Source organism: Notechis scutatus, chromosome 1 (assembly GCF_049901735.1).
Source record: "Notechis scutatus isolate UNSWTSFEM ecotype Mainland chromosome 1, rNotScu1.2, whole genome shotgun sequence".
NCBI classification, from domain to species: Eukaryota; Metazoa; Chordata; class Lepidosauria; order Squamata; family Elapidae; genus Notechis; species Notechis scutatus.
The window spans coordinates 280,931,518-280,955,113 of NC_142009.1; the positions used below are offsets into that span (position 1 = coordinate 280,931,518).

Sequence of the window (23,596 nt, forward strand, 5' to 3'; positions counted from 1 at the left end):
ATGAAATATGAAATTGCTTTTTTCCATAAGTGTACTTAGGTGAATAGTTTAAAACATCTAAAAATGGTTGGGGAGAAAATATACTCTGTATGAGTGGTATCACACTAGAATATAAGTGAGCATTGTAATTTAACCCTGTTCAATTCTATCATATTTATTCTTTTTTATTATCATATTTAGAAATCACCCATTTTCCTCCCTGGGCAACTCTGGGTAGTGTTTAAAATGTATAACAAACAATATTATATACAATTATAGAAATTTCTTTGTGCTTATTACGGTTATAATTTAAATTATATTACAATACTTGGTTGTATAATATATTATAAAGCCAAAATGAATGCCTTTTAAATATTTGGGCTGATACAAATCTGATGCCTCTTTTAAAATTAAAACTGTGGGGGGACAATGCAATTTCTCTTTATTTTAGTATGGTTAATAAGTAACAAACGTAGATACTTCCACCAAACATAACTAGGTTTCAGAATTGCCTTTATCGTTTCAAATAAGAAGTAAATCTGGGTTTTCATAATTCAGCCCGAGTTATGCAGAATAATTTAAAGAAATTAGTTCCATAACTTAATAAAAACAAATCACCATGTAGAACTCTGAATAACTTATAAAGGTAAGCAAACTTTTATTTCCTGGGAGGGTTTGAGGATTCCCTGGCCTCCAATGGGTAGAGAATATTTAAATGCATGGTAGAACTCAGTGCCGTAATAAAATGATTGTCTTGGATCTAAATGGTGAACATGTTTAACTGGCTAGTTGAAAGTCAGTTTGCATTGTGTGAGTTTAGAAAAATCATTATAGGTACCATAATACTTGCTTAATAATGTTAAAATTGAGACAGAAACTCTGTAATTAAGTGGCATATGATTCTGCTGCTTAGCAATGGCAATTCTGGCAGATGATTATATGTAGCCCTCACATGACTATGACTTGAGGTTTCAAGGAAAGGACCAACCTATAAGTAAGGAAAAATTTCCTGACAATTACAATAATTAATCAATGGAATGGATTGCCTTCAGAAGTTGTGAGTGTTCCATTCCTGGAAGTTTTTAAGAAGAGAGAGGACAATGGACAACCACTTTTCTGAAATGGTGTAGGGCTCCTGCTTGAATAGGGGGTGGACTAGAAGACCTCCAAGTCCCCTTCCAATTCTGTTAATCCTGCCACCTTCTCCATTTAGTTTTTTGGAACCCAACAGGGAAGTTTGCAAATCACAATCACGTGACCATAGGATGTTGCAATGTCATAATCAAAAGCTGGATGCTAAGTAACCAGATCATATTTATGTGACCATTAGGATACTGTGACAGCTGTAAGTATTAGAACTGGCTGTAACTACTATTTGATCGATTATTATAAGTTTGAATAATTGTTGAAAGAGTAGTTGTTAAATAAGGTACTTACTTGTGTTACTGAGTGGTGGTGGGACAGACACATGAAAAGTGACTATTAATAAGAACTTTTTTCAATTTTCTATTTTAAAAAAGTGATTGTAATTTTTAAACTATTTTATGATTGAATAGTTTACAATGTATGAGGTCAATAAAACAGGAATGCTTATGTATACCTTGCCAGTAAATTCTACTTTTAAAAAAATCAGGAAAGAATTTTTTTCTATTCAATGTCTCATATTGTTTTTCCTATATTTAAGTTGGTTTTAGATTTTTCTAGAAAACATGTTATCTCCTCCATAAAGACTTTGTTTCTAATTATGAAGTGTTTATATATGTGAATGAAAATAAGGCATTGTTAATAGCAATTTTAAACTAGATTTGGACAATTTTGATGTGTGCTTCAGATATCTCTATAAATACCTTTTTATGAAAGAGGAAAAGTGCCCTGAGATTGGAAGAATGCAGCTTTTCATAGGCATTAAGTTGGATCCAACAAAAGACTCTTCTATTAACTAGAAGCTCTTGATCCAGTAGAGCTGTTCCACTGGCAAAAGAGAAAATACAATCTTCCTTTCAGTCCCATATGTTTTCTGAAATGTGCTCAGAAGAGTTGGGAGAATTGATAATTGACACTAGAGGCTGCAGAGAAAATAAATCAGCAAAAATCACCACCACTGCTTTAACTAGTGGAAGTGCTCTGATTCTGCTTATGGTACTCCAAACACTGGAATAAAACACTGGAGTCAGCCCATTGACACAGGTATTTCTCTTTTGCAACAAATTAAGCATGCTGGAAGTTGCCAGATTCTGACTGAAAATATATAAAGCAATTTTCTCAACCGAGTTCTCTGTACATCTGTTAGAACTATGACTTGAAGAATTTCCAGCAAGCATAGCTATCCTTGCTGAAATTCCATGCTCTGAATATCTGCAAAGAACATATGTACAAAGCCCTTTATAAATAAAGTATTTAATTAAATTTGATACTGGGATAAAATGTCTAAAAATTTAAATGACCTCATCAATTGCTTTAAAGCTAGAACTTAATGTACAATTTTACCAGAGATTGATTATTTCCATAACTCATGAGATTCTCTAAGTAATGCATAGAGCAAGGGTGTTAAAGTGGCAGCCTGTGGGCTGGATGTGTCACAGGCAGGCCATGCCTACCCCATCTCCGCGAATGAGAAAAACCTTCGTAAAATATCACGTGACGGCAATATGACACCACGAGTTTGACACCTGTAGCATAGAATATTCCACATGCTGGGAAGATCTGTTTGTTTGATGTTATCATGGACATATTAAGTTTTTCTTTCTCTTGTTTTATATTGATATTAATGAAGTACTTTAGAACAATATTCAAGGAGAGACAGAGAAAGAAAAAAGCCTACAGTGTAGTAAAAAAAATCTTATTAATTAAAAAAATCTTATTAATTAAAAAATCTTATTAATTAAAATTTATCATCATCTGCTTTTTGTGGCATGGCTCTTTAAAAGTACACTTTAAATTGCCTTCTTGTATCTTTGTAATGGTACTGTTCAGGCAACAATTGGTTGCTCCTTGATCACTAGGAGCTAACAATACAGTTTGCAAGTATTCATGTCACTTTTTACTAACAAAATAGTAGAAATGTGTAATTCTGAATAAGACAAACTTCAATATTCAAGCCTGAAAGATGGAACTTTTGAAGAACCAGGTTACCTTTTGTTTCTTAACCTTAGTTCCACAGTATGCCTGCATGCTTTACTACTGATTTCTCAGCTAGTTGTGTCCCAGGAGGCCTTATTGAATTCTGAGCTGTTCAGAGTGTTGTAGCTATACAAAATGGAAAAAAAAATGTAGTTTGTATGAATTGTTCTTTACCTTGGTTTGGGTTCAGAATGGCAGCTGCACTCCAACTTTGTGTGTGACAGCACAAAAGGCAGCAAAAATAAAAAGCAAGTCAGCAAGTATAGAGACAGAAGCAGCTATCAGCTAATATAGCTCCACATGGTCTGACTAATTTATGAGAAAAAATGTTCTGTTCATTGGATCAGCACTCTGAGGAGGCAAGTTGGAATTGTAGGAAGTTTTCATTGACTCTCTTGAGCAACTAAGGAAGGCACTAGAGATTCTTCTCAGTTTGAACTTTATCAGGGTGTACGCTTAATCAATAAGTTATTGGAAAAAGAATTAATTACTAAAGCAGAATAAAATAGCTGCATTTTAAAGTAAGGATCTATCAATTCAGTAATCTTCCAGTTACAGGGCAGATGCCACGAGGATCATTTTGACTTCATGTAATGAGGAACTGAGGGAGTTTTCTCATGAACAGGGAATTCACATTAGCCTATTTCAGTTATTTGTCATCAGTACAACTCATTTTCCCATTCTGAATTATAGTTTGTGCTTGATATATTGTCCAGTGTAGAGAATTCCCATATTCATGGGGCTAAAAGCACTTATGTGGAAATTGTTAGCACCATGAGAAAAAGTCTTAACCTTCCTAAGCCTTTTTATTTTAAAGGCTGTGGCCTGAGTGGTTTCATGCCGGACATACCTCTATTGTGTTCATTGTAAGGGTCAGGGACCTGCCTGTTGAAGAAGCAGTAATTTGAACACAGCCTGTAAATGTTTCATCTGTAATTTCCATAATGGTGAATTTCAAGGAGGGCTGAGAAGGGTTATGGGAGATGAATTAGGTTTTTAGTGAGCTCATTAGGAAGCCAAACAGAGTTTAGACAGCAAAGCGGTGAGTGTGGCCATAATCAGTTCTGCTCGCTTTGTTCCCTGCCTTCGGGACATTTTTTCAGAAACTTCATCGCAGGAGATGATGAGAATATAGTGAGTAGAGGCAGTAATCTGATGGTTGACTTGTTGACTTGTAAACCTCTTAATTCATTTTTTTTGTTCAATTTAATCTATTACTTCTTAAGGAAAATTAGCTGAATGCACTATTCTGCACTATTCACCTTTTAAATTATGCTCATGTTGAAGATCTTGTTATGCCTGAATAAACATGAAATGAGTTGGCATTTTCCCATAAGAGGAACACCCATTTTAACACCGTGTATTTACCATTCTTGGAAATGTCTGATTAACTTCTGAGAATCTGCATGATATTTCAGGGCTACTGTAACACACCTCTTGGCAGCTATAGAATGTATTTTGGTTAATACCTCATAATATCCATTTTTATTCTCAACATGAAGAGAGTTATCTATAGAAAATTGATGCAGTTTGCTCAGCTAATTTTCATGCTCATTCCAATTAATTTAACATGACCCAGATTTCCTTCCTCGGGCTCATCCTAATTAGTAAGGCAACACCTAGAACAAGTTCTGTTTAATAACATTGAAGAACACTAGTTGTGTGTGATTTTGATGCTAATAAAGATATTCACTAGTGGGACAGATATTTGATGTCAATTATGGTATGTAATTTAGAAGTCCCAATGTGCTACAGAGAGTATAGGAAGGCTAGAAAATCACTATGGGGAAATAATAGTGTTTTTATGTCTTCCACAGCACCTAACTATCCTGTGGGACCAATTAGGGTGTGGGATTTTTTTTCTTGGTACAACTAGATTGTCAACTAATTCTATAATAATGAGTGAGAACTGCTTTTTAAGAGTTATAACTCTAAAGCATCAAAATAGGTCTAGGCCTGGTATTCACTGAATATTATCATATCACATGTGATAGAACAAAATCATGGCTTGAGTGAAAAGCCATGGGTTTCCCTAAGTCCTTAACTAAGGAATTAATTTTATTTTTGATAGCTATGTAAATCAATTTCTGTACAAAAAGAGTTGCTTTTCTTTATACCTTTAGAACATATTTCAGTCCACATGATTATCTATGAAAATTTAATATGTCATCTATTTAGTTTTTATGTTTCACCCTGATAAATAATTATATATGTACAATTTACAATCGCGTTTTTAAAATGTTTCACATTGCATAATTCACTTTAGAGATTCCCTGTTGCTATTATTTTAATTGTCAAGCAGAGGAAAAGTTTGGGTTCCATGAATTGGATCATGACTTCTTATGAATTCTAGAATTAGCTAACACTATAAGTTACTTATTTGGTTTTCAAAGCTTTAATATATACATAGATTTTTTTTAGAGAAAATACATTGCTGGCTATCAATACAAGCACCTATAACTGTGTCAAAGTTTGCAACCAATATAACTCATTAAATTAAAATCCATTATATTGCATCTGCATGAGGAGGTTATTTATAAAGGCTGTAAAAAAGGATAAGATTAATTAACCAAATTAACACTGAACCATTATACCAATACAAGAATTAAAGAAAGGACTGTAGAACCAGAACCCCCACTTCCTCATTCTCAAATTGCTTATAGTTCAGATTTCATTGATTGTTATAATGGTGGGATAATTAAAAAAAACTTAAGAATTAGTATGATACAACTCTATATTATATCTGTTCAGTCTTCAATATATTTTAGGGATTAAAAAATATTTATACTTAGTTGTTTCAATGCCATTTTAATTTACATTTCTCTTGAATTTCTAGCTAAAAGCTATTCAAATTGACTTATATAAATAATACAATCAGTCAAGAATGACTAGAAACAACAATAGCATAAAAGTAAAGACATAAAAGATACAAACCAGTCGATAATACTCAGTAATAATTACAGCAGAACAAAATAAAATTAGTAATATGTTTGATAAATTGTAGGTTGCCAGAACACAAATGCTTTCAAGCTGGCATGAATTGCTGTTCGAAAGGAAGCCAAATGAAATTACCAGTTCCTGTATTGCCTAAATAAAATCGATCAATCATTAAATAAACAAAAATTTATAATATATTTATATTTCCATAAACAAATATAAGATTGATTATGAAGTTCTGTTTTGACTCAAACTTAAATCTAATTTTAAATTTTGAAGCTGCTCAACAACTTCCATGAGAAATCTGCAAACACCCTTCCCTTCCTTCCTCTCTCAATGCTGGATGGAATTTATAGTTAAAATAGCCCCATATAAGGAGATAAAATCTGACAAATTTCAGAAAAATAAGGAGTGTTTTGTAGTAGATGCCTTTAACCGTTTGTTAAAAGAGTTCCAGAATCTATTTAGGTAAACCTGTGCAAAAGTACATTCTGGCTTCACCGAGGTAAACCTTTTTTCAGGTATTTGGCCAAATTTGGAATATATTATGAGAAAAAGGGGTATGGAATGTTCAGTTCATGTGCTCTCCAGGAGCAAATTTGCTATATGTGTAACATTCTTAAAAACTTTTATGACAGCTTTTGGTGCAGGAAAGTGGCAGAATTTGATTTGTGCCTTCCCAGATGCCAAAGATTGGGAAACAATTCATGAATGGTCAGAGAGCATGGATAAAAGGCTTTGACTAGTGAGTTGATTAAAAGAAACATTAAAAATGATGGAGATGCCAAATTTATTATGTGCCATCAAATTGGTGTTGATTCTTAGTGATCACATAGATGTTTTCCAAAATAATGAAGATTCTTGATTGTTGTCAAATTCTACTGTTCCTACATGCAGCTGCATTCTTCCAAGTTAACTTCCTTCATCAACTTTCCACATTCCTGAAAATCCCCAGATATAAGTTTCCAGGTAAAAATAATGTGCAGTATAGCCACACATTAGAGAAAATAGCTGACACTTGCTTATGAAGAAGTGAATATGAAGAAGTAAATATTTAGACCCTACTCCAAGGGCCATGTGTCAGAATTTATGAAAACCCATCAATATTAAGGTTATTTGAACCTTGAGAAGCTCTGAGAAATTTTCTCCCCCTTTTGCAGTAGGAACAACTAAGTAAACTTCCAGTCCAGATTTGTTTGGTATTTTTCAAAATAAACTAGGACTTGGAAATCTGCAGGACTAATGCATAAGGACTAGAAAAACAGTACATCTTGATGACCAATAAAGAAATAAACATTTCTAGCTTTAATTAAGGATTTGTTGAGATAGTAACAAGAACATAAAGCTATAAGCAGTATCCTTCTGGGTTTGAATCCTTGACCTATCTAGTTCAGTAGTCTGTTCTCACAATGGCCAAGCAATGGGACAAATAAGCCCACTATTCTTCTACCGTGTTTCCCTGAAAATAAGCCCTAGCCTGATTTTTGCTTGCTCCTAATATAAACTCTACCCCCAAAATAAGCCCTAGTTAAAGTTATCAGCTGGAGAGCATGACCAGTACTGGAGGCAGCAAGGGTACAGGGTCTGCGGCGTCTGGCAGCATTAATAATTGAGGTAATTGAATTGATTAATTGTCCAACCAGCAGGCAGAGGTGGGGGAAGGTACGTCATCCGGATGTGCCATGTGGGCTATGGAAAAGCTGATGGTGGGCTGAAGCATGCAAGTGGCCACAGGAGGTTCATCTTCCCGCAATGGCACTAGCAGCAGATGGAGACAGAGGTGAGGGGAAGGCAGGTGATCCGGACACAATGCGTGCGCCATGGGAAAGCTGAGAGTTGGTGGGCTGGAGCATATGGGTGATTGGGGGAGGCTCATTTTTGTGCAATGGCACCCGCAGCCTATGGAGGCAAGCCAAGAGACACGAAGATGAGCCTCCTGAAGATGAACCAGAGCTAGGCATTTCCTGTTTACTGCTTCTACTGAGGAAAGACATATCTTTCCTCAGTAGAAGCAGTAGTTATCCGTCAGCATTCTGTAGTATAATGTTACTAATAACCCACAACTTTCAGATATCATGGGATTGGTTTATATATACAACCATGTTTTTCTTGAACTTGGGGCCAATGTTATTTCTCACCATAACTTGCAGTTCCTTCACCCTGTCTAGGTTAATAAAACTTAGTTTTCTTGGTATCCAGTTCTTAAATTTCAGATGTGATATATTTATTTAAAACATCTTATAATTACAATTATAATATTCTATTATATCAAAAGCTATTTTTGATGAGTACTTTTTCAGTATCAATGTGCAAAATTATGCCAAATTTATTTAAAAATTGTTTAGTAAACCAATTACTAAAAGATAGATAAGGTAAAATACTGAGCTTAGTTTTATGAGTGAACTGTATTGTAGGTACTTCTGCATATGTGAATTTATTGATGGTTTAATATTGGAAGAAAGGTAGATTAATTCTTTTTTCCTTAATGCTATTTCCTGCAGTAGAATTTTTCGGTTCTTATGTATCTTATGTGAATGTGTATATATGTATCTGTGCATGCATGTTTGTAAAACTTAAAAAGCGAAAACAGGGTGGAATGATTTCTGATTTTAGTTTTTCTGCAATCTTGTCAAGTTTATCAGGAATTAGTATTTTTCAATATATACTGGGTAGGTTACTGGTAATTTGATTTACTTGTAAATTACCTGGAAAAATATTATTTATATAGCCTTGTTATATACTTTGTGATCAAATTAAAATAAATATAAAATTAATTCAATTTGTATGATAAATGGGAGCCTTATTTGTTATTCATATTCTAATTTTCCACTTCCTATTAAAATACATTCAATTTTATATTTGCTATTTATAGTCTCATATTAAATGTAAAGGTCTATTATGCGTATGCTTATGCTAGATGTATCCAATTTACATTGGTGTTTTAATATATGATTATCATTTTCCATGTAATAGATTAAACCTTCAAATTCAGTGAAATGGTTGCTAACTTCTCTTCCATTGGTTTTAGCAAATTTTGAATGATAATGTCTTCCTAAATCACAACAATAACTTATTTAAAGTAAAAAGGTTTAAATTAAACCTGCAAAAAAAGTATCAGTTTTCCAACTTAACCCTTCACATTCTGGCATTTTCCAGACTGCCAGCCAAATGAACACTTTAGGAGGAGGTGTTTAAATATGTCTGCAGCACCCAGAGAGTTAATCCACCCCATTGTGCATAGGTGTTGGAGCTCTTATGGTATGTAAGCTCATACAAAATTCAGAGTTATTTTGTATTCTCCTTTAATATATACATTTTCCCAATACACACCTTCTGAAAATTTAGTTCTTTTCTTGGTGTAATTAGATATGCATACATGAACAGCTACTAATGAGAGAAGATTGCACATGTATGGAGCTACCATCCTCTCAAATAATCCATATTGATCTGACAGTTATGATTATAATCTTTTATCAATTATATTAACATTAATATTATATACTGTGTTTCTCATAAAATAAGGCCGGGTCTTATTTTTTTTTTGAGCTGCGAAAAAAATGCTAGGCCATCTTTTTGGGGGTGACTTAATTTCCCCCCGCTTGCATCCTCACCTAGAGTGCCTGCAGGAAGCCATGCCTTGCCACCAGCTGCTCCTAACGGGTGGTCATGGCGGAGTGCGGAGAGTTCCCTACTGCCACCAAGCACCTTTGCTCCAGATCTGAGACCTTCGGTGCCTGCTGCTGCTGCTTCCTCTACCGCCGTTGCTTTCCCTTCTACCCATGCCGCCACTGCGTTTGGAGCTGCTGCCGTCGCATTTGGAGCTGCTGCTTCTGCGTTTGGAACTGCTGCCATGTTTGGAGTGCTGCTGCCGTTTGGAGTGGTGGCAATGGTGGTGCTCCAAATGCAGCAGCAGCTCCAAACGCAGAAGCGGCAGTTCCAAACATGGAAGCGGCAGCTCCAAAAATGGTGGCAGCATGGGTAGAAGGGAAAGCAATGGTAGCGGAGGAAGCAGCAACGGGGGGGGGCGAAGGTCTCGGGTCTGCAGCAAAGGGGCTTGGCGGGAGTAAGGAGCTCTCTGCGCTCCGCCATGATTAGGAGTGGCTGGTGGTGAGGCAAGGTTGCCTGCATGGCACTCCTAACGTCAAGTCCCCCCGCCCTTCCCTCCCATTTTGTATGTTTTAAAATAGGCCTAAATTTGGGGGGAGGGGCTTAATTTCAATTTATGCCTAGAAAACATGCTGGGTCTTACTATTGGGGGGCGTATTGTTAGAGAAACATGGTACTAATTGTATAGGAAGCAACACAAATATTACAGATTTTAAGAATGTGAAGTCCTAGAAATTGAGTCACTAGACATTGTGAAGGAGGCATTATTTTATAATTAAAATTAAAGAACTAAAGCAAATTGGATAGCTTTATTTAGGCTCAAAGATCATGTGTTTCTGTAAGATATATACTATTTTCCCTAAAGTTATCAATGTACTTTAAATGGATCTGGACTTTAAATGGTCACCTGCAAGATTCTAAATCAAGTGATTGATACTCTGTGTGTTTCTAATTTAAAATTCTTCTACACAGCCAACACAGCAAATCCACTTTTACAGATGCTAAAACTATACTCCTAAGCAGTGACATCTAGCAGTGACTAAAACTGAAACAAGGAGAAAGGAGTTAAAGCTGTTTTGACTAAAGAGAACATATTACAGCTACTACTAATCAGGCTTCATGCTGGAGAATAGCCTCATGCAAGGCCATCCAGATTTATCCCTATAAGAAAACTTTTTAAAATGCTTCTGCCAGTATTTGAATCTTGGCAGTTATAGGTGCTGGTCAGTGGAATAGGTCTATTACTGGAGATAAATTGCCACTGTGGGGGAGCACACGGGGCCACACTTCCACAGAGTTATGCCTTTCATGCATGTAATGTTCATAAATTATGATTACTCACTATCTCTCTCCCCTCCTTCCCTCCCCCTTCTCTCTCTTGCATTATATGTAAATGTATTTACTTAAAACAACTATTGGTATATAATTTCAGAATAGGCCTGTTATATTTTGGTAGTCATATAAACAACTTTAGGTGTGCTATAGTTGGTTTTAGTTCTCTTAAAAAGAAACTGTTGAATATTATTTTTCAAGTATATTGAATATACTTGTATACAAGTATGTTTAAATATATCAAATATATTTTGTAGCAAAGCCTTTTTTCCTGTTTCACAAAGCTTAAGCAATTTATTTCTGGTTTGCAGCATGTTTTAAGACAATAGAAAGGTTTATCAGTATCTCAGCAATAAAAGTATGTACACACACAGACACATACATACATACATACATACATACATACATACATAGCCTATATGCAGTATAACCTTAGTGAAGCAAATTAAGTTACTACAATTCATACTTCCAATGTTATAATTAAGCATACTTCCTGGTCTATCACAGATATTTCTCAACTATTTTGCTGCCTTTTTACTATTCTATTAACACATATTTTTTTTTACATGTAAAACAATGTGTTACATTGTAGCATTAAGCAAAATCTTCTATCTATAAATATTTTTACAAAAACATCAAAAGAAAGTGTTTTGAAACTTGAATACACATATTTAATTTCAGGCATGATTGTTATTTCAAAAAGTTTCTTACATGCAATTTTTCGATAGGTAAAAATGTGTATCTGAGTAATAAAGGATTAAAAATGAGATTTTTAAAGTGAATATTAATACATTGCTAATGATAGTGCTTTGCTAGATAATATTGTAACTAATATAGCTATGACACAAAAAAGTAATGCAATTAACTATACGCTTAACAATACTTTTAGTTATCTTTATTAATATGTTCCATTATCTGAATCTGTAATGCAGCATTCTTCAGTCAGACCATTTTAAGAAAGAAGTTTCACGGCTTGATATTCATTGATTTTCAGTTTCAAGTATGTGAAACCCTCAAGTTGGGGAATCTTGCTTTATAAAAAAGCCCAAAACAATAATACAATGCATTCCTTCTTAACTACTGAAGATGAAGATACATGTTTTAATGGAAAATGCAAATATAATTATTAAATATTATTCATGTATTTTAAAAATCCATGTAACTACTTTGTATAGGAATAACAATGTCAAAATGTTAAGAGTTAAATATATCTGCAAAACACTAAGCTACTGTAGCTGTTAGGAAGTCAACTTGAATAGGTGTACTAAACACAAGAGCTATTTGCATCGATGTCCATAAGGAGGGATTAAAAAAAAGTAAAGATGGTAGCCAGTGTTCCCTTTAGCATACAGTGTGTTGAAAAAATTACAGAAGTATGCTGAAATCAAGTACAAAAGTATGCACCACAATATGCATATATGAATTGCAAGAATCTGTAATAGTAACATGCTTAAATGTTAGAGGTACAAGGTATTCCTCTATGCATGGGACAATCTGGGATTGTGCCTGATGTGTCTCTAGTGGGTACAATCTTGAGCATTTGGGTGCAACTATAAGACTAGGAAAGTACTGCCAGCCTACTATCTTCGGACCTCTGACCCAGTCTATGCCAGCAGTTCATCAAGCACAGGCAAGCTTGTCCAGGACTCCTTGCCAGTTTCAAGCCTGAGTTTTATGGTGCCTATATTTTTTATTATTATTATTATCACTCCTTGGGTAATTTTAATTTTATGTATAGTCAACCTTTTACTGTGTCTGTGCACATGTGTGGATATTTGAAGGGAGTGTTGAGGTTAGCCAGTAAAGTTGATACCCTGACCTTTTTTATGTGTGTTGCATATACAACATGAAACAATGTGTGGGACTCTGATCACACTTTTGCAAACACTATTTGGACATTTTTCACTCAAAGTCTCCTATAAATGCCTTTCCCGTTTGCACTGAAAATCTAAAGACATCTACATTCACCAATGAAAGCTTTCACAAGATCAAAATTAGAACTAAGTTCCAAAGACATGTGTGGATTAGCATTTAATTAAAACAACAGCTGACTTCCGCTATATATCACAAATTGTTGCTGTGCAAAAGATACTTGGTTTCAAAAATGCATTTTCTGCATTTGTACATTTCTTTTCAAGGAAAATGGTGAACTGCTCTTTAAGAAACTTCCTGAATGTAGAAAACTAATTTCATAGTTTTTTTTTAGTTTTAGAACCTAAAAACAGGTAAAAAGACAATTAGAATAAAAGTAATAGTAAATTTAAGTATTGTAATTAAATCTTCCTTCAGATCAAATTAGTATGTTTAAAATTGAAGTCTAACTCAGTTCTCATCTTCAATATTTTATTTAAAAAAATCTGATAAAGATTTTTTTTCAAACTACAGGTTTTTAATTCTGTTCAACTGTTCACTGGAATTTTAGCTGATTTTTTTTTTCTTATTTAAATAGTTAAAGATGTGTTGACTCATAGAAAGCTATTCGGAAGCTCTATTAAATTATAAAAAATAACCAGATACTTACAAGAAGATAATTCCATTAAATACAACTGTGCCACAATAAATACAACTAGTTTGTGACTTACCTTTAGATGAAAAATATAGCTTAAATTTTATTTTGATAAAAAACAGTAGAATGGCACCCTATAAAAATGTAGTATTTACATTGATAATTGGTCAAACTAATAAAACATTTACTAATCTTATAGAGAAAGCAAGCTGTTTTAAAGTGCTATCCTCATAATCCCTTAACATTCATTGTTTTAAGTAGTGCAGATGGAAGTTGAAGTCTAAAACATCTGGAGGGTATAAGGTTGCCTACTCTTCTATTTAATCTTAGCCAGCTATCAAAAATATATCAAATCTATGCTAAGATTTTGCATAATAAACAAAGACAGGAACATTTTTCTACTAGAATTTCACTTGAACAAAGTATACTGAAGCATGATAAGCCACAGTAATTAAAAAATATTTACATGTTACCTGTTATTCCCTACCTTACCTATATTACCTTGACAGGTTATGAGTTTCTTCTATTTAAAAGAAAACACAGTAAATTTTAAACCATTTAAATACAAGTTAAATGTTAATTGGCAGTGTTAGACTCTGGTAACATACCGTTTCTAAAACACTTTAAATATATCTGTACTCTATATATTCTAAAATATTATATTAAATTTTCTAAAGAATTTCTTAACTCTAACATTTGGAAACATTCTGCACAAAGCTTTATGGATTTTAGTAATCTGATCTCTGTGACTTCCTCCTTTTAGTCTTTCTTTCGTCGTGTTGCAGCAAGAATAATGATAGTATCTGTCACATTCTTTGGATGACTTAAGATAGTTGTGTTCTGAGTTGGGGGCTGAAAATTATGAACTCTTGCTTTTAGAAATGTGACATGGGGGTAGTGAACTATATTTTAAAAAGCTTTAGTATTAGACAGTACACTGCCAAGACAACTGAATTTGAAAGCTGGAACTTAAAGTAGCCTTTATCTTTACTATTTCTTAGATTTTTTTAAATATCTTAGAGTTTGCTAGGGTTAAGAGCAGTTGAAAAGCTCTCTAAAATGAATTATTGGAATCCCCAAGTTAGTTATTTATGAAATATTGTGAAGAACTTTAAACATCATCTATATATTCTCTTATATAGTTTACAGAGATATTGGTGGTTAGTAAGTTTAAAGTATTTCATAAACTTAGCAAATAGGGAAAATAACTCAAAAAGCATTTTATTCTTCAATTACTTTGCTCTGCTCTATATAACTAGATTCAATATTTCTTGTGAATTTGGAATAAAAGTATATTAAGGGAAAAATAATTTACCCAAGATGATACTAAAAATATGTTTTTTTTCACAGCATATTGATTATCTTGTTAGGATATGCCCACAAGATACATAGAGAAGAGACATAGATAAACATATAAAAATGCCTTTTTCAAAGCAATTTTACACATATTAGATTTCAACATAAATCCCTAATAAAGAACTCATTAAAAATTTAATTGTTACATATTAATTGGATATTAAATAAACAGAATAAATATGCTCTAGCAACATTACTAATCACTAGTTAACTAAATTATTAACTGTGCTATTAACTAATTTATAAATAATAGAGAGAAAAATAGGTCTGCATTTACATATGTGTCCATCTGTCTGCTTTTACAGTTTTTGTTTTCAATCAGTGGGTGAATTGGTTAAAATCCAAACAGCAGCCTGAATTTTCCTTCAAAATGTACTTTCTTTGGTCTTGTTTATTGGTGGGGAGGAGGGATTTCTTTGACAATAGCTTAATAGGTCCTTAAGAAATTTTATCTCTGTAACCACATTAGATATAATGTGAGTGGCAGAAAAATCTCCATGGATAATTTTGGGTTAGTAGATTGTTACCATCTCAGTGTTGCTGAAATCTCTAATCTCAGGTCAGCCTGAAGCAGCAGCGCATACAATCCTGTTGCCTGATGCAGTATGAATGAAAATGCTTTCTGTCAGAAACATGTGGTCTCTTCAGCCCAGAGCCTGTGTAAATCCTGTGTAAATAGAAGGAGGCTAACAAAGGATGAGCCCCTGCAGCTCAGAGCATTTGGAGCCATTTGGGGGCTGAATTTGCTAAATGCTGCTTATACCGCCTGAAAAGTTGAAGTGAAAGGAGTTTAAATTCCCTTCTTTTTTCTCTTTCTACTCATACCCTGGGGGGAGGGTGTTCAAGGCCAGAAAAACTTGAGGTAAGACTATGAAAACTGTTTTTCAGTGCTCTTTTGAGTATGGAAAGGTGGCCTAGTTCACCGTACCTTCTCTAATATCGGAAAACCCACACAGTTTGTAAATGTTGCATGTTAAGTATTTCATTTTCCTTTCTATGAATTACACAGAAGAAAACAGAATTCAGTTTTTTCCTCAAATTAACTTATATAGATGGCGTAGCATAGCTGATTAGTAAAAGAACTAAAGAATTAGTAAATTTGTTTCATTTTCTGTAACAGAATTTTGCAGAGAGAAAGTCTCTCTCAAGAACATTGATAAGACAAAATTGGGGATCTAGAACTTATTGCTAATAACTCAAAATCTTCTGCAAGGAAAATTATTGCACAAATATATGTTCATATTTTCAAATAATCTTTCTCAGCTATATAAGAAAATGGAAAAACAGATATCCAGTAGACCTGAAGTTGTTTTTTTGTCTAAATAACATAGATTTCAACTTATTTTGAACAATTATATTCAATTGGAGCAAGGGAAAACTATAGTGTCTTAACTGAAAATCTATATAATAAGCTACTAAGTGATGTGATTCTTAGAATAGTGACAATGAGTAGTATTACAGTTTATTATGAACCATGTATTAGAATATTGTTTGGGCCTTTTCAGATGAAGGAAGTGTGTTAAATCCACTTGCAATTTCTTTTTTCTACAGTTTAAGCTCATATGCATGCAAAACATTTGCTGATGCAATGAACACTGAACGAATTTTAGAATGGTGTATGTAAATAAAACCTCATCTTATTTATTTTAATTCTGTCCTGATAATGAAGTACTGCTGCATTTGGTGTGAACAACTGTGACATAGCAGCTTGGCTGCAGTTTTCTATGAGACTGCTGGCCTCTGGCAGCTCATAAAAGCAGCTATTATGACATTGTGCTGGAGCAAAAGTTGTTATAACCCCTTTATGATATTTATTGTCTAAAATACCCATGCTCAGAATCAAGTGTAAGACTGCAAAATACAAGCCTTTTTTGTTGCAAATAGCAAAAAGGCTAGCAAAATTCCACACACATTCTTACCAAACATATATTTTGCAGTATGCCAGAGCTGGTTTATTTCCCTGTTCATTTTTAAATAAACAATCCAGAAAGAACATTAATTTACAAATGTTGTTATATACCTAAATATCTTAATACCCTGTTATATAGTTTGCATTGTTGGTAATTGTTATATAAGTAGGACTAAGTAGTAGAAACAATTATTACTATAATAAACTTATATGCAATGTATGGATGACGCTCCAAACATGAGAATAAATATGTAATGTTTCTTGATATGGAAAGAGTATTTTCTGTAACGGGTGGCATTTAGAGATCATAGGAACCCGTAGAATATTGTGGAAATAGTACTTTTGGATGGCAAATACAGGCAATCCCTGACTTACAACAGTTCATTTAGTGACTGTTCAAAGTTATACTAAAATTGAAAAAAGTGACTTATAACCGTTGGAGCATCCCCATGGTCACTTGATCAAAAATCAGTTGTTTGGCAATTGGCTTATATTTATCATGGTTGCATGTCATATTATCAGCTTTGTGACCTTCTGACAAGCAAAATCAGTGGGGACACCAGATTCATTTAACAACCTTATTACTGACTTAACAACCACAGTGATTCACTTAGCAACTGTGGCAACAAAGGTCATAAAGTGGAACAAAACTAATTTAGCAAATGTCTCACTTAGCAACAGAACTTCTGGGCTTAATTGTGGTCATACATCAAGAGCTACCTGTAGAACTCTCATTTTGGATTATCCCACATAATTTTTCATATGCTTTTGGGAAAATTACTGAAAGTTAATTTCCAGTTTATAATTTTTCTTAAAATTATTCTTATTCTATGAATGGCAGTGACTAGAGTATTGTTTATTCCAAAAAGATTATAGGTCTAAATAATATGCTGAGCAAAGTGCTCATCTAAATAACTGTAATACTCCTTTCTCTTTCTATTCAAAACTAAGTTTCATTGGATTTAAATACTTTTTAAATTCTTCATCAAGTTGATCTTGATTCTTGATAACTTCATGGATATAGTTGAGTAATTTTCTTAACAGCAATAGGAAGATATTTTGCCATAACTTTCCTCTACTATGCTTTTCTTTTTAAAAAAGAAAACCTTTTGCAGTCTAGTTCTTACAGGATTGATGCAGCTTATTTGCTTTTTATTTCAAACGCTATGCTTCTGCAATAAAGGCATGAACCTGTTTTCCCTTTTCCTTAACTTTTTAAACAAACAGCATTATGTTTATATTAATCTGTCCTCCAGTTAAAACAAATGTGTGTGGTTTCTTCTGTTCTGTGTAAAGTTTGGATAGCAGCTGGGCTTACATGGAAATGATGCAAGTTTGATTATTAGATTAAAATGCAGGATTTTTTTGAATTGTAGTTTATATTATGTTCCCAAGAGTGTTAGTTCTTGTTCAGAGTTCAGATATCTGTTGGTATTAATTGTTATAATGTTATTTGTCACATTTTTCTGTTCACCTCTGGAATTCTATGCTATTTTAAAGTGATATATAGTAACAGAACAGAAGTGCAAAGTAACTTGACATTTTTTTATCCATTGCAAACTAATAAACAAAGTGGCACATAACACATGCAAACTTAATTTAGTAAATTTTAAAAGGATACATTTACAATATATCAGATGGAATTTATAATTCTTTACAAAATTTTACACAAGCCAAAAAAAATAGTTATGACACTGTAATTATTCTCTAGATAAATAGATGATAGATGATAGATAGATAGATAACATATATTCAGAAATTGCCAACTATTTAGGATGAAGAATAGTTGTCTACAACTTTCTTGGTACAACAGATGTAATTAGGACTGGGGTCTTTAATAAAAATGCTATGATGTATAGCTCTTTTTATAGTATATACTCACTTTGAAAACAGAATCAAACCTAGTTAGAAAGCCAATGGGAGATAGTCATACTAGGAACAGCGTTAAATACAATTGTTCTATATTGTCCCTGGAGGAAGTACACTGTATAACACAACAGTGGTTGTGATCTAGGGGAAGATTGACAGCTTTGTGCATTGATGCTGGGGAGGTGGTAATGCAGAATACCTAACATGAAATGCAACATATAAGAAAATCTTCTGGGAGTATTGAATGGATATTCCTAGCAGATTCCTGAGGTCTGTGGACGTTGAAAGTGTACAAATGTCTTTCTAGGAATGAAACTTCATTCTCTCATACAGTGTGATATATGCACATACATGTGTGCACACATGCACATATAAACTTATAAACCTTTTGGGGAATGGTTTTTTTAATTACTGCCTTTGGAAATTCATGTTCTGTGTGTTCCATTTTTTTTTTTTTACAGTGGCTTAAAAAAGAGTAGGAAGTGTATAATGTACAGAACTAACCTGTTTTACAACATCAAGTAAAAATGTTCATAATCTTTTCAAGTTTAGAACTTGTAAATGCAGAAATAATATTTAGCAACTCAGAGAGACATATAGTAGACTTAAATGTAAGTTTAAAAGGTATTGCGTGTCAAGAATAACCTTCCTGTTAAATAGACATTCTGTTTGTAATTATGGTTCTGTATCAAATACTGAGTACCTCAGCTTTTTGTTTTGTTGCTTGGATTTTTTTTTTGCTTTGTTTTTGGTTAATAAGTAAAGTTTGCTAAGGGATAATAGGATTTATTGAAAGAGGTATATGCCTTTTTTCATAATAATTTAGAGTTCACCAACTTTGGTCTCGATTCAGACTAATTCCACTTTTGAACTTGTTATAAGGTGTAGCTCCAGTGAATAATTTTAATTTTAATAGAATCTAAAAATGTTCTGCTAAACATTTTCTTCATTTATAATGCAACTACCAGATTTACATTTTACCATTGCAGTGTGACTAACCCTATTAAAAATCAGTTATTATTGCTTGTAGAATTTTTATTGTCATTTTGTTTCCAATATCTACTTTTGTTCTTGTGTAAATAGTTTTATGTATGTTGAGTTAAAGTCATTACTGGCAATTGATTTATAATAGTTTACAGTGTAGAAAACTAAATGTTAGGCAAGTTTAACTAGAGGAATCTGAATCAGGATGTGTAATAACCTCTTAATATCAATTTTAAAACTAAAGTGCTATCCTGATAATTTTGAACTTCCAAATTATGCCGTACATAACATCACCAAAATCTCCCTGAATGCACACACACATAATAATTGACCTAGAGAGAAATAGTTCAGGAGTTCATTCACAGAATTTTGGAGTATTTTTCATCTGTCTGAGAAAGGAGACAGGTTAAGGAAGTATTCTTTTCTATTTCCAGCCATTATCTGCATGCATGCATAGATTTTTAGTGAAGACAAAGATATCTTTATCTAGACAATGGATAGGCCTACTGATTTCAAACTTGCACTTTTGCCGTAGATTGTATTTGCCCCTCCATCTCTGGGTACTGTTTTTCAAAATTGCCTGAGGCTACAGTACAGCACCTCAGATCCCCAAGGCCCATTGCCTGGCTCCTAATAGCCACTCTCCATCTGTGTCATATGAACAGCTGATGAGATAGCTCTGGTCTCTGTATTTTGGGAGCACATCCACCCAGGTTAAAGTGCTGGGGTTGCCAAAGAGCAGTCAGAAGCCATTAATGTTGTGAAAATTTGCCTTGCAGCAGTTCTTTGGCATAGTGGAATTGGTATGACTGTAAAAGGATTTATGCTTATGGACGCATAGATGTAGGGTGGTGGACTACTAGGGAAAAAAAAGTTCTAAAATAGCATTTTTCCAAAGCAGATAGCTGAAGATGGTCTGATGTCTTTTCCTTAGATTGCTCTTCAACCTTTCTATTTACCTTTTATTTGCCATAAGTTAAAAAAAGGAGTGGGGAGAGAAAAGTGAGTTCTCTTTTGCAGCCTTGGGGCAGGGTGGTTGTAATGAAATGGCCTGTCATTCTGTAAATAGTGAGGACCATCTTTTCTATGTGATGGAAGATATCGCATTGCAGTTAAAATGGGAATGTCAATAAAATTAATCTTCCAGCTCTTTGCTCAGGATTTTTTTGTTTCTTTTTTTTTTTTAAAGAGGGTTAGGTGGTTGCAACCCTTATGCATTCATGCATGTTTGCTTAAGACATATCAAAGAAAAGGTGTGTGAATAGTACAGATAAAGGAGAAATAAAATTTTAAATTTGGGGAAAATAGACTGTATAACTGTAATGCATTTAATTTAGCAGTGCTTAAGAACTAGAAGAGGCTATAGGAATTAGTTTGTGGGTCTGTAGCATTCCTCTGGAAGCTATGAAGCCTCTGACTCAGGCTACATTGAGCACAGAGTTTATTGTTTTAGGCTTTCTTGGACAAGGTTTTTACTTAGCATGGGATTTATGGCATTTACTGCTAATGAATGTCTATTCTTAAATTACAAAACCACCGTCTCAGTGCAATTCCCAGATGTCCTTCCAGGACCTCAGCTTCTTAAACACCAGCAGGGAGCATAAACTCTCCACTTCTCTGTTTTCCTCTTTCGTGTGGCTCCGGGCTAATGATGTGTAAGGAAAACACAGCAATCTATAAAGTCTCAGTGCTGTCCCAGTATTCTTCATTTATTTTGCATTTGATTATGCCACAAGTCGGATCTTGTTTCTTTCCTTTTTTTAAGAGTTATTAGTTCAAATATTAATGTAGGGATATGGCATATATTGCTGCTCTTGATTGATGCCTTCCCAAAAACAGGAAGACGTGCTCGTATGAATTTTAAGAAAGTAGGGGTCCGGCAATGCCTTGCCAGAAGAGTTTTTCAGATACATAATTTAGATGCCCTCCAGGCATGCTTTCAAGGCATTTTTGCTGGAGGGCAAGAAAAAATAACTATGACTGTTAAAAGTAAATGATTTTTTGCTAATGCACAATTAATGCCAGGAAAAACCACTGAAGAGAAAGATGTTGATGGAAAGTTCTGATTAAGTGAGCACCCTACCTTGATGTACATCTATTTTTTTTTAGAAATAAGATAATAATCATTGATGCAGACACAAAGGTTTTCATGTCTTGCAATAATTGTTCAGGATCATGCTAGATATGTTTGTGTTTGCGGACTTGCGTATACCAGCATACATGCATGCATGCATTATAGGAAGATGAGAGCCTATAGGGAAGGGATGAGATGATAATATGTTACATTCATTGAGCAGTGAAATATTGTCACCTATGCAGAGGGTTCAAAATATATAGACCACAGAACATTTAACTAGATGATGGCAAGGAATACATTTATAGTAAATAGGTTTTCTCTTGATAGATTTTCACATATTGTATCCTATAACTTACAAAGAGATATTGCACCATGTGAAATGCATATCTATAATTGAATTAATAGTCTGTGTATGTATGCAGCATAACATTAATATTTGAATGGACAATGGCTTCTAACTTTTTATATTTCTATCAAAATTATATTTAAGACATTAAAAATAGTGGATATCTTCATATATGAATAACAGTTCATTAGTGCTTTAGTTAATCTGATTAATCAAATGAGCTTAAAATGGTTGTTTATAATCTCTTGTCTTATTTCTTTTTCTTTTAGGAGATGGTTTAGACAATAGTGTAGCTTCTCCGGGCACAGGTGATGATGATGATCCAGACAAGGATAAAAAGCGTCAAAAGAAAAGAGGAATCTTCCCCAAAGTAGCAACAAATATCATGAGAGCATGGCTTTTCCAACATCTCACGGTAAGTGGACTTTTAAAAGAATTAAAAGTTTGTTAAAGAATTCTGTTGAACAAAAGTCCTTATGGTTAATTTTCTTTTCAGAATTTATGAATCTATTCACTTATTACTTTAATATAAAACAAAATTTGATTTTGTTATTGGGCTTGGGATCCCTGTGAAATGTTGCATTGTGCATAAGTTTAGAAAGCACTTTCCATTTTAACTTTTTGGTAATATATTATGTTTAACGGTTTTTATTGTACAGGTAGTCTTCATTTAATGACCACAATTGGGAAAGCAACTGTGCTGTTAAGTGAAGTGGTTGCTATGTGAAACATCCTTTACAATTCTAATTCACTTTTCCTTAGCCTCACAGATCCACAAAGGTTGCAAATACGAGTCTTGGTTGCAAAGTTTCTTTTTCATCATTGTTGTAACTGTGAACAATTGCTAAATAAGGCAGTTGCTAAGTGAGGACTACCTGTATTTAATGGGTTTTGTTTTAATTAGGTTGCTTGTATAGTTTTACTTTTTAATTTTGAGTGCTGCTTTGAGTTATAAACATGAGATGTGAGGCTGTATAAATTCAATAAATAAAATAGAATAAAATGTATTCAGATACTGTAAGTTGATATTTTATTGTGATGTAAATTTTAGAATGATGTGTGTGTGTGTGTGTGTGTGTGTGTGTATAATACATGAATGATCTCAAGTAAAAAAAATACAATGAAACATAACAATTAATTAATTTTGGTGTCTTTTGCAAACAGTATAAATCATTATGGTAGCTGTCCCTCAGCTGGTACCTTCCACATGTGCTGGCCTTTATTTTCTTTAATTCTAAGCACATCTAGAAGACACCAATTTGGAGAAGATTGGTTCATGGTCCTAGATTTCACACACATACTACAAAAAATATGTAGTCATCAGTGAAGGGTCAGCCCAACTTAAATAACTTTTCAAGGGTTATTGTGAATCAAGCAGTTCTGTGGTGTGATTGATGTTATTTAATGTGGGTTTCAGATCTTTCCAGAATTAAACAGATATGATTATTCTCTATGCTAGACTTTCAGAATAGTGATGGTATATTCGTTTTGGAATGTACAGTACTTTTGTATTTATATTCCAATAAGGTACAAAAGTTCTATAGAAAATATTTTTATGTTTGTAATAAGGATATC

General features: G+C 33.6%; 1 protein-coding gene across 11 annotated transcripts in view; it reads left to right on the forward strand.

The window, feature by feature from the left end:
- MEIS2 (Meis homeobox 2) overlaps positions 1-23,596 on the forward strand; it is a 223,847-nt gene that overhangs the window by 45,734 nt on the left and 154,517 nt on the right. For 6 of the 11 annotated variants that reach the window (XM_087951748.1, XM_087951749.1, XM_087951754.1 and 3 more), the window contains exons 8-9: positions 9,193-9,294; positions 22,291-22,436. In XM_087951748.1, the coding sequence (XP_087807874.1) occupies positions 9,193-9,294; positions 22,291-22,436 (248 nt within the window). The remainder of the gene's footprint in view (positions 1-9,192; positions 9,295-22,290; positions 22,437-23,596) is intronic. The other 5 variants (XM_026664543.2, XM_087951752.1, XM_087951751.1 and 2 more) reach the window with 1 other exon arrangement.